This window comes from Plecotus auritus, assembly GCF_963455305.1.
Source record: "Plecotus auritus genome assembly, chromosome: 8".
Lineage (NCBI taxonomy): Eukaryota > Metazoa > Chordata > Mammalia > Chiroptera > Vespertilionidae > Plecotus > Plecotus auritus.
This window is the reverse complement of record NC_137782.1, coordinates 26094382-26112769: the sequence shown is the minus strand read 5'-3', so window position 1 is coordinate 26112769 and position 18388 is coordinate 26094382. Positions and strand designations below refer to the sequence as shown.

Here is an 18388-nt window from a genome sequence, read left to right as displayed (position 1 = left end):
GTGGTTGGTTCGGCAAGTGTCTCTGTGAGTGAGTACATCTGGGTGAATCTCTCAGGTGTGCGTCTGAGTCTGATGGTGGTTGTGATGGATTTTGCAAAGTGAATGCAATAGAGCAGGTGCCTGTTTGAGCTCCTCCGTGGGTTCACGCGTGAACCTGAGGGTTATGCGTGCCGGTCCCTCATAGTGTGTCCCTTCTGAGCGGATCTGTGTCCCTGGGTGAGGCCTGTCTCGATGGGTGACGGGACGCCTGCATCGGGCCAGTCTGAGGGCAGCGTGTGGGGTTGGGCACGGCCACGGGACCGGGTCACAAATAGCCTGGCACACTTCTCCCTTGGCGCACACCTGCCGGGCTTGGGCCCGCGGGCGAGAAGGCCCCTCCTGCGCCCTCCGGGCTCCCACGCCCCGGCGCGTGGCGCCCCCTCTCGCGGGCGGCGCCCATTGGCTGCGGCGCAGCTCCGAGCCCGCCCCCCACAGTCGGCGGGGGGCGCCGCGGGCCAGAGAGCGCTGCGCCGCTGCTGCCGCCGCCGCCGCTGCCGCTGCCACCGCCAGCACCTCCGCCGCCGCCGGGAGTACAGCGCGCCGCGGGTTCCGCACACCGCCGGCTCCCGGCCACCCGCCAGCCCCGCCGCGGAGTCCCGCTGGCCCCGGGCCGCCGCCACCACGCCGCGCGCCGTACTCCGCGTCAAGAATGGGGCGGCCAAGCTGCCCAAGCCGCCCGCCGCCGCCGCGGCCGAGGCGCCCGGCGCCGGGGCCGGCATGGAGCGCTCGCAGAGCCGCCTCAGCCTGTCCGCCTCCTTCGAGGCGCTCGCCATCTACTTCCCGTGTATGAACTCCTTCGACGATGAGGACGCGGGTAAGCGCGCCGTCTCCCCCTCCCCCCGCCCGACCCCAGGGGCTGTCTCGGGAGCCGAAGCCGGAGGCCCCCTCCCGGACCCAGTGCGTCTTTAGAAGCGGCTTCTCTCTTCCCACCCCCGGCCCCGCTCGGGGATGCGCCCCACGGTCTCCTTCCTCACCCACGGGACACCGGGGTCTCTAGAAGGCGGTGTCTTGCAGCCTCCGCCACCCCCTGGGGACCCGTAGATCCTCTGCGTTCTCCCCTTTCCCGCAGGTGGGCCCTTTAGGTCGCCCGCACCAGCTCTCCTCACTCACCTGCGCCTACTGGGTGCCCCCTGGCTTGTCCCTGGATCGGACCTGCCACCCTTCCTGAACCTCTGTGTGCACCCACTCCTTAAACCCAGGGGCTTTGGCCGCTTCACCCCTGGGGCTCCACTGCGCCCCCCAACCCCCCGCCATTGGAGGTGGCGCACAGACCTCAACTCTCCATCTTTTTCCTGGCTGCCTCCAAAGGCTCCCTGCCCTAGACCCCCTGCCCTGCGGCCCAGGCCTTTAACGCCCCATTTGTCTCTCCTCCACTTCTCCTAGAGGCGGGGTCTCAGGACTCCTGGTTTTATCAGACTGAAGCGGATCCCCAGGGTGGAGTGGGGGGAACTGGCCGGATGACGGCCTATCCTCTCCTTTCCAGCCCGCTGGTTCCGGTGCGGGGGGCGGAGGGAAATAGGGGGGGGGGGGGGCCGCCAACTCTACACCTGCGCGCCCTCTGAGTGTGCCCCTGACCCCGGGTGCTCTTGTCCCTGGAGTAGCCTTTTCGGATGGGCTGAACCTGGGCACCATCCAGCGCCGAACCTCTGACACACTGGCTTGCGCGCAACCTTAGCCAGAGCCCGAGGGGTGGGGGAATGTAGGGAAACCTGCTCTTTGGGGCTCTGGGACCAGGCAGAGGGAACATGAGGGCTCTGGATCAGGTTCTGCCCTGTGGAACGAATTTACCAACAGGTGGGGTAGCTGGAGGGCTTGGGTGAGAGTTCCCCAAAGAGTGCCACAATGGGAGTAAGAATCAGGTTCCAGCCTTGCTTCTCTACTATTACCTGTGACCTTGGGCAAGTCATGCCACCCCTAGCCTCAATGTCCTCATCTGAAAAATGGCATGGCAGTGTCTCAGACACAAGGGTGAAGTTGAAAGCGTCTTGTAAGCGGAAAATCTGAGAGCCTTTCTGTTCAGTCAGGGGTCAAAAGGGAAGAGGGGTGTATGTAGTGGAGAGGAGCAACATGGCTTCATGGACACTCTTGAGAACCTGATGAAAACAGTGGACTATCTCTGATACACATGTGCACACCCACAGAATTTTGTCCATAGTTTTAGGAAGTCCATGGGCCCTGCTTAAGACTCCCTGCCTGCAGGGGGTCCTTGTCTGGTCAACCTGTTATCTGATAACCATGGAATGGAGCTGTGGGTGATGTGGGTCACATCTTGTTGGAGTAGGAGGCAGGGGCAGAAAAGGGAGAAGACTTTGTTGGTTAAGTGAATGAATGAATTGGGGGGGGGTGGGGGTGGTGGTGAGGCAGACTCTTGGCAGACCTGTCTTGCTGTTGACCTAGAGATGGGGGTGGGGTAAAGATGGTTACTGCAGAGCCGTTTTACAGAAATCACCATTTTACAGAAAAAATAACTGAGGCTCAGGGGCTTAACTTCCCCCTTCAGGTAGCTGAGGGAAGATGTACTATTCTGGACAAGGCAAGGTGAGGAGGAATTGAGGGGCTCTCTAACACAGTGGCCTCCACTGGAACAAAATCAGAGAGAAGAAATCAGGTGAGTATGGGAGCTGGGGGAGGAAGCCCCACCACCCCTGACTTGATGTTCAACAGGCCACTTGGGTCTCAGGAGCCAGGCTGGGCAACAGCTTGGGTTTGTAGGAGCATCCATGGCAGGGACAGTTAGGTTTTTCTCCAAAGTCATGCTCCATGTCATGTGTCAGATGACTTGGTGATTGATGTTGGTTGCAGGTGATCTGCTCTGGTTTCACTTAAGTCAGAATAGGTAACTTTGTGTTAGCGATTTTTTTAAAGGTCCATCTGATGTTTTTTCAAGTGGATTTCTTAAGGTTTTCACTTGGAAAAGACCTAGGAATCATCTTGTTCAAACCCCCCCCCCCCCCAATGCATGAGAGAGAGAGAGAGAACATATATGTATATATGTATGTGTGTGAGAGACTGAAGCCTCGGTGTGTGTGTGTGTGTGTGTGTGTGTGTGTGTGTGTGTAACCCAAGGTCACCCAGTGAGGCAGGCATAAAAAGCTGAGAGTAAAATCAGATTCTCTTTCCAGTAAACCACTAGCCCTCTCTCTGAAAGAAGATTTTTAAAAAGCCAGATCTCACTGTGTAGAAAATGGTTCCCAGGTGAGGAGGCCCCAGGGAGCGGCTGACAGCCAAGAGTTTGGTTTGGGCATCTCATGCTCGCTGTCTGTTCATCTTAAGGGATGCTTCGGGGTTGGGAGGGGAAGAGAGAAAGTCAGGTTTCATTCCCGGAAGACTCATGAGCATCTGGTGAAAATCGGAAGTAGGGACCGTTGTCTTGGTGCTTAATTTCTCTTGTTCTCCTCAAAGTCATTAATTTTTTCCTAAAAAAAGCCTTTTGGATTTATTCTTTTAGAACAGCATCGCGCTGAACTAATTTCTAAAAGCAGTTTGAATCATCTCTCAGATACTGGACAGAGACTGCTTCAGGAGGGCTGTCTGAACCCAGTTCACTCCATTGTCCTCTTCTCCATTCCCTCCCAGGTCCCCGTAAGGGCTCAGAAGTATGTTCCTGAAGCCTCTGGCTCATCTAGGTGCCTCCCCTTTTTGCTGCTTCTGACTCCTGTCGCAGGCATCTTTTCCATCAACCAGATCGAGCCACAGCCATCCTCAGGGCTTACATACCACCCTTAGCCGGTTTCCTGAGAAACTGTGTGTGGAGGAGACTATTTCATTAGCCTTAACTGGGCCAGAGCACTTTCCTGTCATGGGTTTGGGAGATTTGGACATTTTGTGGGCAAAGGAAGCTGCCCCTTCCTCCCACCCTTGGGGCCTGGGATGCTGGTCCTTGCAGATTCCTAGAATTCCTCTCAAGAAGCATCTTCCCTTGCACACTTAGAACTCCTTTCTTACGCTGCTTTTGGCCCTTTTCACAAAGATGCTGGGTTTTAGGGAGGCATATACTTGGGGGCATTTTTGTGTCTGTGTCTCCATTGCTCAGCCTTGCTGGCACTGGGTTTGTACTTGGGGAGGAGTTAGACATGGGACCTTGGCTTTCTCATCTGTATGAGAAAGAAAATAGTAGCATGGACCACATAAGGTCAACATTTAAGAAATGATTGCCTTTGACTAGGCATCCTCCTAGGCACTTAAAATATATGATTTTAATTCTTTCCTCATAGCAACCTTATAAAATGAACATTCAACATCCTCATTTGTAGATGAGAAAATCAAGGCACAGAGAGCGCATTCGTTCAAGGTCACTCAAGCAGGAAGTGAGGGAGTTAGGATTTGAACTTGAACAATCTGACTCAAGCATCTGTTCTTCTAATTATTATGTTGTTTGTGCTAGGCAAAGGGTTTAATACAGTCAGTACCTGGCACCAGGTAGGCTCGCAATACCTGTTAGCTATTATCTGTCTTATTACCAAGACTTGTTTCTGAGCATTATAGTGAAAAAAAATATGTGGGCTTGGGGAAGGGGAAAACCTGATTCTCAAAAATGTTAGCTTTTATAATTTTTAATAAGCTAATTTTATTGCATTGTTACAGCAATTAAGGCAGAGTTGGGCCTTCCTTCTTGGAATTGGTTTAAAGATGGGAATTTGGGGGACTTGCATGTGGAACAAGAGGGTGGGGAGCAGTACAGCTCCCTGTGTTCCTGTTCTTCCTGAACAGTTAATTTTCATCACATGTTTAGTCCTAGCCCTGCCACTCTGCCTTGGAGCACAGCTGGGGAGCAGGGGTGTCTCCAATTTTCAGCAAATACCAAAGGGGGTTGTTACATCAGGGTCTGGACTTGAGGATGATGTCCCTGAGTCTGACCAGGTGGTTTTGGTGTCCAGTTCTCCCCCGCCCGGGAGAAGGGCGGAGAAGCTAGAGCAGCCAGCTCTGATTTGCCCAAAGGATCCAGCGCAGGGAGGAAGTTGCCATGGCAACACCGGCTGGCTACCGGTCCCTCTCCTAGCCATTCGGGCAGCATCTCTGGGCTGGAAAGCCCTTTATGGCACCTCCCTCTTCTACTCGGGCCAAATCTGGTGGGTGAGGTGGCATGGTGGGTGGGTCCCACAAACAAATATCAAAGCCCACTCCCCTTCTCTTTGGACAGACCGGAAATGGAAGGAGGTTGTCTGAGTTACTTCTCCTGGATTGTGGGGCGGAGATACCCATATCGTGCCAGACAGATCCTGGCAGGGGGACTCGGAGCTCCAACCCCCCTCCCCCATTTACTCCACTTGGCAGAGTTCTCTTTCCCAGACCAAGTGCTAACTTTTGTCCTTGAAATTTGACCTGAGCTTTTTCTGGGAAACAAAATGTTTTGGTGGGGACAGAGTGCTTCAGCCCTAGAGCGGGGCTGGACGGGTGAGGAGGAGGCCTTAAAATATCCTTTGGGATCAAGGCCACTTGAGGGCATGAAGTTGAAGTTGTGAAGCCTCCGTTCCCAGCCTCATCCCTAGGGTGGGCCACTTCCTGCCCCCCTGTCCCCTTCCCCAGTTTACCACCTAGTGCAGTGGTCTCCTCTGTCTGTTGGGCGTTGGGCAGAACTCTTCTCCATTTGGATAACTGAGGCATGGTAAAGAATTGAGCCAGTTATTCCCATGGTTCAAGTTGTGAGAATATGGACCCAAAGTACTTTATCTTACTCCAATTACCCTGAAAGAAGTCTCTCAGAAAAATCAGGTGCCTGGGATTCATCCCTTGCCCCATTACATGGATCACTAGCATAAGCATCTGCTCTGATGCTGTTAGAGCTCTTTTATTTTTATTGATTTTTGGAGAGCGAGGAAGGGAGACACAGGGAGAGAAACATCGATCTGAGAGAGAAACATCGATCAGTTGCCTCCTGTACACGCCCACACAGGGATGGAACTCACAACCTAGGTAGGTGCCCTGACCAGGTATCGAACCTGCAACCTTTTGCTGTGTGGGACGATGCTCCAACCACCTGAGCCACCTGGCCAGGGCAGAGCTCTTTTCTGAAATTCTCTCTCCCTCATGAATCTCCTCTTCCCTGTCCCCAAGCTGCCAGACTCCTGACTCCAGCCTCCACGCCTTTGCTGCTGCCAGAGGCCCACCTGGTCCTGTTTGGTGGGAAGGGGGAAGAGGGATCCATCCACCTTGTCTTCCTTTGAGCATGCTGCTGCCTCACTCCCCACCCTCCTCCATCCCAGAGGCAGAGCCAGCTCTCGCTGAACGCTGAGTGAGGGCGGGCAGAAGAGTGGAGGAGAGCGAGGGTATAAGAGAGCTGTGTCAGCTGGCCTTCTCTCCTGTCCCAGGGCCTTTCTTTTAGTTTGCCTCCTCTTTTCATTATGGCCTTAACAACCATCGCTTCAGCATGTCTTTTAAGAATTGTTAGAAAGGTGCCAGTTTTGGAGAACGTGCTCGGGGGGGGGGGGGGTGCAAACATCTCCCCCACTGTAATCTATTCTCTGCCCGCCCCCTCCCTTTTCAGAGCTACAGTCAGTCCCACTGTCTGTCAGAGCTATAATTGCCACCCTCCAGTCACCTGGAATGACCAACCAACCGCACTGGAGTTCTCTTTCTCCCCAGCCCAGTTGAACCCCTGGGGTTTGACTTTGACTTCTCTTTGGCTCTGGGCCTCTGTTTCCCTATTCCAAAAAAAAAAAAAAAAAAAAGGTTAATTCTCTTTGTCTGAGCATCTCTCAGGGTTGTAAAAATAAAATAATTGGAAGGCTTCTTGGCTGTGCTCGGTGCTTTCCAAGATCTCACTGAATCGTACAGCAACCAGAAGGCAGTTATTGCTGCAGATGTACCCATTTGGCAGATGAGGAAAAGCCGGGCAGCTTGGAGTAGTTCAACGACTCTCTGGGGTTGCATGGTGGTGATTCAAACCCAGAGTGTTTGACTCGATAGGCCACCCTCTACCTCTTGACATGAAATGAGATTCCAGGTGGGAAAGGGCTGTGTAAGCCCTGGGAGTGTGCTTGTGCTGTCAAAAAAGCAAGTGACAAAGGCTGTGATATGGGGGCCTGTTCACATTCAGATGCACGCCTGTAGGGTCCGCCACCCCGCTGCAATGTGCCTCAGCCCGCCTGGAGTGCCTTCCTGGATGATCCCCATCTCGGGGCTGCCTGGCCTCCTTGAAGAATCCAGTTGTCTGCCCTGGCCCTGGGGGCCGCCATCACCTGCTTCTCCAGACTGATGTAGGCCAATGCTGGATTATATTTAACGCTGTGCTATTTCCACTTGACAGCTCCCCAGCGCCATGCCCCCTCTCCTCTTCTTCCTCCCCGCTTCTCCCTTCCCCCTCCCCTTCTGATTCACTCGGAAACTGAGAGGCTGATGTCAGCGCCTTATTCTTATTCTTAGCCCCGGTAATTGTAACTGCATTTAGCAGAGCGCACTTCATTAACAGTTTCTGTGAAGGAGGGTTGAGAGGACTGCGTGGCTGGGCAGGGACAGGGTCGGATAGGGAGGGGCAGCTGCTACAGGGACCCTGGCCAGCTGCCTTTTCTGGCCGGACCAACTGGGCAGGTTCCAGGCCTGGCTTTCCAAGACTGGCAGTCTTGGAAGATGCTTAGAGAGCATCTCGTTCATTCCCCTTGTTAGGCAAGGAGGGAAACTGAGGCTCAGAGAGGCAAACTGGCTTGCCAGGGTCACATGTTAAAGAGCCAGGACTCTGGCCTTTGAGTCTGGGTTTTCTCTTTTGGTATTTATTCATTCAACTAGTATTTAATTAGCTGCTCAGCGCCAAACAGTTCCTGGGAATATATCGGGGAACAAGGCAGGCAGTTTCTGCTCTCACAAAGTTATGTTCTGGGGTGGGGGAGACAGACAATACTCAGTTAAGCAACTAAAAAATAAATAATTTTAGATTGTGTTAAGTGGAATGAAAATAAAACAGGTTAATGGGATAGGAGGTAACGTTAAGTAAAGTAGTTGGGGAAGGCTCACTGAGGAGGTGACATTTGAGTTGAGGTCTACATGACAGAAGGACAGCAATGGAAATATGAGGGGATAGAGTGATCCAGGCGGAGGGAACCAGCTGATGCAAAGGCCCTGAGGTCAGTGTGATTTGGGGTGTTTAGGGAACGGAAAGCAGACCAGCATGGTTCGACACAGTAGGTGAGGGGAGACAAGGTCAAAGAAGTAAACTGGGGGCAGACCATTCAGCCTTGTGGACAGTGATAATGATATCAGGTGGGGAAACTGAGGTCCAGAGCGGGAAGAGAAAAGCTCTCCTCTGCCCAAAGCTGGGTAAAATCAGACAGCCTCCTGAGCCCTGTCTTTTTTGTTTCTTAGACAGAGATGGCTGTTCCTTTAAATGCACCACGTGGCTTCCTTTCACATCATAGCTGAAATGGTACTGTGGAAGTCTGGGCAGGGCCCATCCTGCCTACCCTGCTCCCCTCCTCGAATCTCACATGACCCAGCTTTATAGCTTCCAAGGCTGATGTAGCTGTGAAAGACCCTGGGGAGCTTCCGTGGTGGGACATAAAGAACATGGCTTTGGAACCCAACAGATCTGAATTTTCTTCTTGCCTCCGCCACTTCTAAGTTGTGTGACCTTGAGCAAATGGCATCACCTCTCTGGGACTCAATTTTCTCATCTGTAAAATGGGAGCATGATAATACTAAGTTCTTCAAAGGATTATTGTGAGGAATAAATGACATAGAGCACAAAATGTACCTAGCCCAGAGCCTGGCATGTGGAATAAAGGTTTTCTCAATTATGAGGACTAATGAGATTGAGGTAATAGGAGATGCTGGGCACATAGTCGATGCTCAGTTAGTGGTAGCTGCTGCAGTTATTGTAGTTATTACTGTCAGTTTTCACGGGACAGAATGATTTAGGGGGCTCATTAAAACACAGATTGCTGGGCCCCACCCCAGAGTGTCTCATCAGTTTGGAGTGGGACCTGGAAATCTCATTTCTAACAAGTTCCTCGATGATTCTGATACTGATGCTGCTGGCCCAGGGACCTTGTATTGAGAACCACTAGGTTAGAAAAAAGAGCTGGAGAGAAATGAAGGGTTTTTCTCAAGTTTCGATGTATGTCACCTGGCTACCTGTGTCTTAGATGCTAGGACATTGTTTTTATGTCCTGTTTTTAGTACATGGTCTCAGTTCAGATAAGCCTCAACTGCTGCCCTATTTCGCACCCAGTTGAATGTGTAGGACCTCATAAATCCTTTTGGAAGGCTTCATCTGTAGGAATGATAAATTGGTAGACATGAATTACACATCAGGCCATAATATCCTTTTGCAGGATAGAGGACTCAGACAGCTCTGGGGATTCGGAAGGGTTCAGATCTGGCACCTTTTACCAGGGGGAACAGGACACGGCCCCTGTCCTGCGTTGGGGGAAGGCAGGGCTACACGTGAAAACCACGAGGTTCATTTGAGGACAGGCCTCTGCTGGGAAGAAGTAAATCAGAGGAATCAAGGAATTATCCATGTAAAGGGGCAAAATGCTGGGAAATGCTAACAGGGAGTTTCCTGAGTCAGTTATGTAGATGTTTCTCAGAAAGGGGTCGCTGATAATTTTCTAGGGAAGGTTGAGATTTGGCTCGGATTGGAGGCAGCGGGGACAAACCTTATGAAGTGATAAGATTCCTATCCAGTCCCATAAAACTCAGAGTGTGAAGACAAAGACATTGACCAGTCGTTTCCAGGTGAGACTTTTCCTGAACAAATGGGAAATAACTCTTTGAGAGGGGTGACTCGGATAGCAAAAGAGCACAGACTTGGGAGGCCCCAAACCTGGGCCTGAGTCTCTGCCCAGTACTGGCTGTGTCTCTTGACTATGGTAGGTAACTGTTCTGGGCCTTGGCCTTGTCCTTCACAAAATGGAGTGAATAACTCCTACCTGGTGAGAATGGATAGGCGTCCAGGAGTGGAAGCTGCTGCCTTGCCTGCGATTGTGCACTTCCCAGTGCAGGAAGGGTGGATAACGGGAGTGCACTGCCTGGGGTGGGACGCCTGGCTCTGGGCTGGCTACTCAGTGTTTACTGTGTGCCTGGCTGCATCAGGAGCCAGGAGAAGAGGTCTCTGCACAACTGCTGAACCTCAGCATCTCCTCCGGCCACTTCCCTTTGTCTTTCAGGCCTCAGAATCTCTATCTATCTGCAGAACTAGGGTCTGTGGGCTTGGTTTAGATACAACCCCGGGGTTCCAGAAATCAGAGGACACTTGTCCAGGCCCCCTGGCTCCTCCTTTGGAGCCCTCCCCCACCCTGCTAGAACCCCTCCACAGTCACTTTCATCCCCAGAGCATCCCCTACTGCCACAGTTTCTCTCTAGCTGATCCTTGGCTGATTGGTCATTGAATAGTTTTTAAAAGAATAAGTACGATTTGGATTAGGTAGTATATGCCGATGGTAAAACATTTTAAAAGCATGAAAGATACCCAGGCAAAAGTGTCCCAGACACCTCCATCCTCTGACTCTCCTGTCCCCTTCCTGGGACAGACACTGCTCTCACAACCCTATGCGGCTGCTACTGACAGTAATATGTTACCTGGTTAAAAAGCCAAAGAGTGCCGAAGGACATCCAAGAAAACATCAGCCTCCCTCCCACCTGTCACCAGTCCCGCTCCCACAAACGGTCACTGGTCTTTTATGCTCCAAGTTTTTTCTTTAGATTCCAGTTATCAAATTCTTACTAAGCATTTGTGGTGGTGCCCAGCCCTGTGCCAGGCACTGAGGGTTTGAGCGTAGTCAGGTTATATTAGGCAGTTTGGTCAGGTGGTGGTTACATTATGAACTCCACAGCAAGATGGCCTGTGTTTGAATCCTGGCTTTGCCACTTGTTGGCTGTGTGATCTTGAGCAAGTGACTTAACCTCTCTGAGCGTCAGTTTCCTCAGTTGTAAAATGAGCTAATAATAGTCCCTCCCTGTTTGAGGGTGTCATGAGGATTACATCCTATATAATAAAAGGCTAATATGCAAATCAACCAAACAGCGAAATGACCAGTCACTATGATGTGCACTGACCACCAGGGGGAAGACGCTCAATGCAGGAGCTGCCCCCTGGTGGTCAGTGCTCTCCCATGGTGGGGCGGGGGGCGCCGCTTAGCCAGAAGCTGGACTCACGGCTGGTGAGCGCAGCGGTGGTAGCTGGAGGCTCTCCTGCCTCTGTGACAGCACTAAGGATGTCTGACAGTCGGACATCCCCCGAGGGCTCCTGGACTGCGAGAGGGTGCAGGCCAGGCTGAGGCTCTCCCCCCCCCCCCACACCAGTGCATGATTTTCATGCACTGGGCCTCTAGTGAGTAAATATTTGTTAAGTGCTTTGTAGAGAGCCCACACACAGTAGAAGTGTATCAGAAGTGTTAGCTATTACTATCTTAGTGCCTTCACGGCAAAGTGTCTCTGAGGTCATCTACTCCTCTTCACTCAAAGCCCAAAGAAGGATTGCACGGTTTGTCCAAAACCTCACAGCAGGTCTCTGGCCAAGCCAGGACTAGAATCCACGTTTCTAGACTGCCTGCTGGGCCCTTTTCTCTCCCTGGACCCTAACAGCACCTGAAGTTTCAAGTCCACACCCTGCATTTCCAGCACTTGATGTCCCTGGGAAATGCCACCTGGAGTCACTCTGGGAGTGGGTGGGAGGATGTGTCACTAATTGGGGCCTGTAATGGAAATTAATTAGTTCCTCAGCAAATGTTCTGAGAAACATCTTTCATCTGCCTGGACCCAACACCGAGAATGGACCAGGTGCCTCGGGCTGGGCTGGAGAGTTATTTGATGCCACCATTTCCAGCCTGTCACAGGCTGTGGCCCTCAGGCCAAGAAATAAGGTGCTGGCAACCGGAGGTGGGGCCAGCAGTCATTGAAATGGTAAAGATGAAGGATATGGGGCAGGGGACTAACAGCATGGCTCACTCCAGCTCAGGGACAGGCTTGTTTGGAGAGTGTACTGGAGAGAAGGTGGCAGGATGAACAGAAAAACAAGTTTTGGGTAGGACCAGACTATTGAACTTCATATTTCCAGCCTTTCCAGCTACTTGTTATTTCCAGGCAAAATTGACTCCTCCATTCTTGGTGGTCTTGCTTGCATTTTCTACCTCCACGCCTCTGCTTGGGCGATTCCCTCTTCTGGGATTACCTCCCCACCCCCACCCCTTCAGGGCTTCAATGCCACCTCCTCCAGGAAGTACACCTCTTTCCTCTCAGGTGGAGGTGATCATTTCTCCTGGGCACCCACATGCTCTTTGTGCTGCTTTCTCTCCAGTGCTTGCACAATCTGGCCCCTGTCACTTTTCCACTGCCACACTGTAAGCCACTCCAGGTCCGGGACTGTGTGATGCTTGTCTGCAGTTCTCACAGGGAACAGTTTGGAGCTAAAAGGTAGAGCTGAATCCCAAATCTCTCTCTCCTTCCCACTCTCCTCCACCTCCATTTCCCCCTTTCGTCCTCCAGTAGTTGCCGATGGCCTGGCCCTATTCTAGGTGCTGGTGACCGAAGGTGAGCCCAGTCTTTGCCCTCAGTCTGGCCATTTGCGGGGTGGGGGAGCTGGGAGAACTGACCTGTCTGGGATGGGGGAACGAGCATGGGAAGGGACAGCTAAGCTAAGGGATGAGTGGAGTTGGCCAAGTGAAGGCAGGGGAGTGGGACCAGATGTCATAATGCTGAGAGCATGGATTTGGGAGTCAATTATGAGTGGTGGGGTTTGAATCCCGGATTCTCTTAGTCTGTGTGGCTGTTTCCCCCTTTCCTCTCCTCTCTTCTCCTCTCCTCTCCTCTCCTCTCCTGTCTCTGTCTCTGTCTCTGTCTCTGTCTCTATCTCTATCTCTATCTCTCTCGTATGCACACGATGGAAATATTAACCATAATTGCTTCTGCATGGAAGAATTATGGAGAGTTTTTGCTTTCTGGTTTGTGCTTTTTAAAATATTTTTCAAAAATTTTTATAATGGACGTGTTATGGTTAAAATGGAGGGCTTCCGAGTCTAGAGACCACACTCTTACTGATAGTTGTGTGACCTTAACCACGTTGTTTAATCACTCGGTGATTCTGTTTCTGTCCCTATAAAATGGGGATAATGATGATTAACATATGGCACCCATCACGGTCTGACACTTCACCTCCATTAACTCGTTTAAGCCTCACAACTAGTCCGTGAGGTAGGTAATATCACTCTCCCTGTTTATAGATGAGGAAACAGGCACAGAGAGGTTATGTCTGGTGCCCAAGATTACACAGCCAGTATGGGTCAGAGGCAGGATTCATACCATTTTGTCTGACTACGGAGTCTGAGCTTGACCACTGGGCTAAACTGCCTACCTCACGGGGTAGGGGTGAGAACAGTGCCGGGCACATAGGTAGTGCTCCATTAATTTAGTTCTTATTAGCAGCTGTGCAGAGGCCAGCCTGCAGTGGACACACGGAGTTTTGAAAGCCCAAGCTAAGAAAAGGGTATGTGGTTGGGGAAATAACAGGACTGGATCATACTAGGTCTTTAAAGTCAAGGTTCTTTGACTTGAGCTGGAGGACAGTGGAGCCCCTGTTGGGTTTTCAGCAGCGAAGTGACACATTCAGATTTGGGGTTTGCCAAGACCTCCTTGGCTGCAGGCAGGAAGCATGGAGCCAAGAGGCCCCAGGATGGCTCCCTTTGGCTATAGTGACTGTTCCCAAAGGACTGACCATTCCAGCACTGAACCCACACACCACGGTGATAATGTGATCTGGTGTCTGGACGGGCTGCGTGGGCCAGAGCACAAGACACGAAAAAGTCAGGAGTGTGTCACCAGGCTGGTCTGGTGATGCCGGGAGGCTGGGAAGTGCCAGTTTGAAGGCAGGAACAAATTACTCTCCTGGAGACGAGGCCGGGCCAGTTCCTGCCGTGTTACATTATTAAATTTGTAATCTTCATTCTAATACTTTCCAGCAGTGAATAAGAACCAGATTTAAAATGCCGGCTTTACATTTCTGGAATGAAGCTCTTTTTCAAGAACTCGTGAAACCCATAATTTCTCTCCAGAGGTGAACATCTACGTCTTAAAAAATTAAATTAAAAAAATAAAGGAAAACCACTCTTTAGTTAAAGGCTGGGTTTACAAGGTTGTCTGTGACCCTAATCCTGGCCAGGAATTGGGAGTAGGGTCTGTATGTCTCAGCCCCAAAAGGGGCTCAGAGTGGGTCTGGACTCCAGGTGTTTGGTGCTGCCCAGGAAATTTAAACCCCTAAATCTGGGCCTTGCTAGGGAAGAAAGGTGAGAGAGGCCTCGTGCCCACCTCACCCCCAAGTGGTTGGCAAGTCTGTTGATTGGTGAAAGGGTTTGGTAAAAATGGGGCCACAATCCCCAAAAGAATTGACTCATGTCAGTCTCTTGTGAGTTTTCTCACAACCTGTGTGGGGAGTGGTAGGCCCGGCTGCTGGTAGAACCGTGGGCTGCGTGCGTCATTGCTGCCTTTAGACTGGGAAGAAAGGCCCTGATTTGGGGTCACTGTGGGGTTGCTCTCCAGCCTTCCTCGCTGGGGCAAATGGGGTTATGCCTACCCTGTACCCTCTTTTCAGGCTGTGTTCTGGGTATGTGGGACCCCAGAATTCCCTGTCCAAAGGGCTTAGAGTCAGCTTCCATGGGCTGTTCCATGGACCACTTCCCTAGGTCCATCCAGGATGGACTTTGTCCATGGCTGATATCCTGGTAGGTGGTCCTGAAGTGGCAGTTTGTGGAAGTGAGAATAGAACATAGATGTATAGAGTGGGCCCTTTGATATGCAGGGGGTCTAAGGGTGTAGGGATGGGGAGAGGATGATGGAGGGAAGGGGCAGGCTGCAGCTGGGGTCCAGCTCCCTCCTCACTTCTTATTCAGCCGTGGAACTCTGAGGATTCTAAATTTGAACCTGTCCTGGCCTTCAAGGTCATAATGAAGGCATATTTGTCAAAGTGGAAGGGTAGGGCATATTTTATTTAATAGTCTGATTTAGAACTTTTAAATATTTAGAATAAGTATGAGGGCCTCAGTTGCCTTGGGCCCCACATCGTCCTTTGAACTGAGTGTGAGAACAAGCCAGGGAAGTCCCTTCCCCTCCTGGTCCCACATCCTGGGCCCTGTGCAGACACATGGTTTGTATGGCACCTTTGTGCAAATTAGAGGAAGACACTTCTCCCCCTTACCTCCATCCCAGGTGATTATATTAAAAATGGTAGAAGGATGAATTAGAAAAAGGCTATCTTCATCATGATAGCTCATGTTTATTTTGGGTTTTATGCATGCTAAGTACTATGTGCACTTACCTAGATTATCCTATTGAAACATCAGAAAATGAGGGGAGTACAATTGTCATACCCATTGTACAGACAAGGAAACTGAGGCGCAGAGAGGATAGACTCATCTTTGGCTCAAGGCCATTCAATAGTAAGGTCAAATAGAGGCCTGCTGGTATTGAGTCTATTGCCCTGGCCATTGCCCTTTATAATTTTAAAAAGTATTCTTTATGCAGTAAACATATTTATTGACCCCTGTTCTAATGTGCTGGGTCCTGAAGGTACGGTGTGGGAGAGGATGGCGGCCCCCTTTAGCTGGGGAGGAAAGACAAGCAGAGCAGATAACTAGGTGACCCCATTGAGCAGGGGGTGCTGAGTACAGCCTTGAAGAGGAAAAGCTGTTTATCAGGCTGGACCTGGGGAAGGTGCTTTAGTCTTCTGGGCAATATGTGTGGTCAGGGAGGAGCTTCCTGTGGTTTATTTATGCCTCATGGGGGCAAGGTAGGTGCATTAGCAAATGGGCACGGGAGGACGTGGGGCCAGGAAAGAGGTGTGGGTGGGTTAGGAAAGGCCCTTGTACCATGCCCAGGACTCAGCCCTTCTTGAAGACCAGAGCTGTGTTACCATCCAGCACCATTTTTTTCAAAGTCAGAAAAGCGAGATGGAGAGGAGAAGGAAGGGTCATTTGGTACATTTTCAGCCAGGTTGGATATGGAAGTCAGGGCTCTGAGCCCTCCCAGGCCGCGGTCTATATCAGGAGTGGGAGAGTCACTATCATTTTAATTTTTTAGAACAATGTGCTTTCACAAGTTGCAAACACTTGTAGGGTTGTACTAGCAGGCATTTCCTGTGCATATCCATGTTCTAGATGCTGTGCTGATTTCATGCACGTGACCTTGTATGGTCCTCAGAACGAATCTCCGAGGAAGGTCCTCTTGCTGTTCCCGTTTTATAGACGAGGAAGTTAAGGAAATCCGCCAAGGTCAAACACCAGCAGCTGGCAGGACCAGTGTCCTTACGTCTAAGGTGCTCAGTCTCTGCTGTGTGTATCCAAGGTGGAAATTTTGGGGAAAATGCAGATAAAACACTCAAAAAGAAAATAAAAGTGACTCCAGTTCTGTAATCCAAAAGCAGAATATTTAACCATTGGGGCCACTTTTTTTCAGTTGTGGGTGTGCATGTGTGTGTGTGCAGGAATGCAAGTTTAAACCAAGGCAGGGTCGTGCTGTGATACTACTTTGTAAACTGAAGCCACTATTTAAAAATCACCTTAGAAGGACCTTCACAGGCTGGTCTCCACAGGGACACTGATTTCTAGGATCAGGTCTAGAGTTGCATATGATTCTCGTCTGTAGGCCGCAGACGTGCCAAGGCAGGTCAGGGACGGCACAAGGCAGCTCATCCTGACAGCCACACTTCATTTTCCTCCCTGCTTTCTGCTCCTGTTCTTGTAAAAAAAAAATTTTTAAACTGACAGACTTACCCAGGATTTTATTCCATGCCTGGCCCTGCATTTAAATGCAAGAAGCAGAAGGCTTGTGCGCTATAAATAGCCCAGGCTGCTTCTGAACGGTGGCAGGGCGAATTTGTAGGTTCTGTTTCCTCCCAACCTGGTGACCTGGATTACTTCCTTTCTGCAGCGGCTGCTTTCCTTGCTGCCTCCTCTGCCCATCCTTCATGGAGCAGAGCAAATCCCTCTAAATGTTTAGTGAGCACCTACACTGGGCCTGAGTGAGCCGCCAGCTAGTCACAACCTGGGGTGGTGGGGGTAGGCGTAGACAAAGATGTCGGAAAATGAAAAGCTTGTCATTGCAAAGCCCAGAGAGGGGTCTGGGAGTCAGGAAAGGCTTCCTGGGGGAGGGGGTGCTGGAGCTGAAACAGGGAGGAAGGGGACAGGGAACCGGGGGAGGAAGTGGCATGGCAGAAGAAGTCTATGGAGACAGCCGTGTAATGCTTGGCACAGAGCATGGTTTCGTAATTACTAAGTGATCACATGCTTTTTTGTGGGCATGTCCTGGGTTCTTTGGTGGCTCCCATGGCGTCTAGAATCCAACAATATTGGTAAGGAGGGTGCTCAGCATTTCACTCATCCAGTGAGTCTCAACCTGCTCTGCGCATGCCTTCTCATCCGGAACCAGAATCCTGAGCTCCAACCTAGAAACTCAATTAAAAATCTCAGATGGACCTGGAAATTATTGCTTCACAAGTTCCCCAGGTGATTCGGATGCTCACACACAATTGGGATTCACGGAGCCCATCCAGTCGCCCATCTGGAGACTGTGCCTTCACCCCCAGTCCAGTCTCTCTTGAATGACAGTGAAGGGCAGTTCCTTCCATTGACAGATAGCTCGACTGCAGAAAGCCCTTCTCCCCTTATGCCCAAAGTCACCTTCACCATTAATCCTAACACAGTGATGATAACTGCAAATCAAATGATACCGTACAGTCCTTTGTTAACTACCAAATGCTTATTTAATTTGAAGGCATTAAACATAGGTTAAAATCAGACAGACCGGCATCTAAACCACTTCTCCTTTCTTGCCCTCCCCTGTTAGCTATGACCGGAAACCAAGGACAGCCTACCTGTGTCTCAGTCCTCCTCTCCTGAATGGGGATTATACTAATACCTACCTCTCAGGTCACTGGGCGGACTGAGTAACGTGTGTGATATGGGCTCAGTGCAGTAGTAAGACAGTCACTTCATAATAATTTATGATTATTATTACTACTATTACATAAAACATTTACACAGTAAATTCAACATTCGAGAGGTTTTTATTGAGTGTTGAATGAATGTCAAGCCCTACTGTAGGTGATGAGGCACATCGTGAAAAAGTTCTTACTAAATGGCTGTTGTCATTATCAGTAGTTTTAGTATTATTTGAGCCATACAGAACTGCTGGAGTAGGTAGTAAAACCACCCACCTTTTACTGATGGGAAGATGAAGCTCAGAGGGTTAGGGGGTTTCTAAAGCCCACTCAGCTGATAAGAGATGGGAAGGAATTTAATCTGTCTTCATCTAATACTCTTCTTTTCTCCCATTTTCTGACAGCCTTTTGCAGTCGTCCATATGTAAAGGAAGAAAGGCAGGAAGGGAGGGCGGGAGGGACCATTACGCAGTATCGGCGGGGGCGGGGGGG

General features: G+C 50.8%; 1 protein-coding gene across 1 annotated transcript in view; it reads left to right on the top strand.

Moving 5' to 3' along the window:
- The first annotated feature begins 512 nt into the window (after positions 1-512).
- Positions 513-18388, top strand: part of RIMS4 (regulating synaptic membrane exocytosis 4) — a 51977-nt gene continuing 34101 nt past the window's right edge. The window contains exon 1 of the mRNA XM_080685765.1: positions 513-853. Coding sequence (XP_080541891.1) covers positions 757-853 — 97 coding nt within the window. The 5' untranslated portion in view covers positions 513-756. The remainder of the gene's footprint in view (positions 854-18388) is intronic.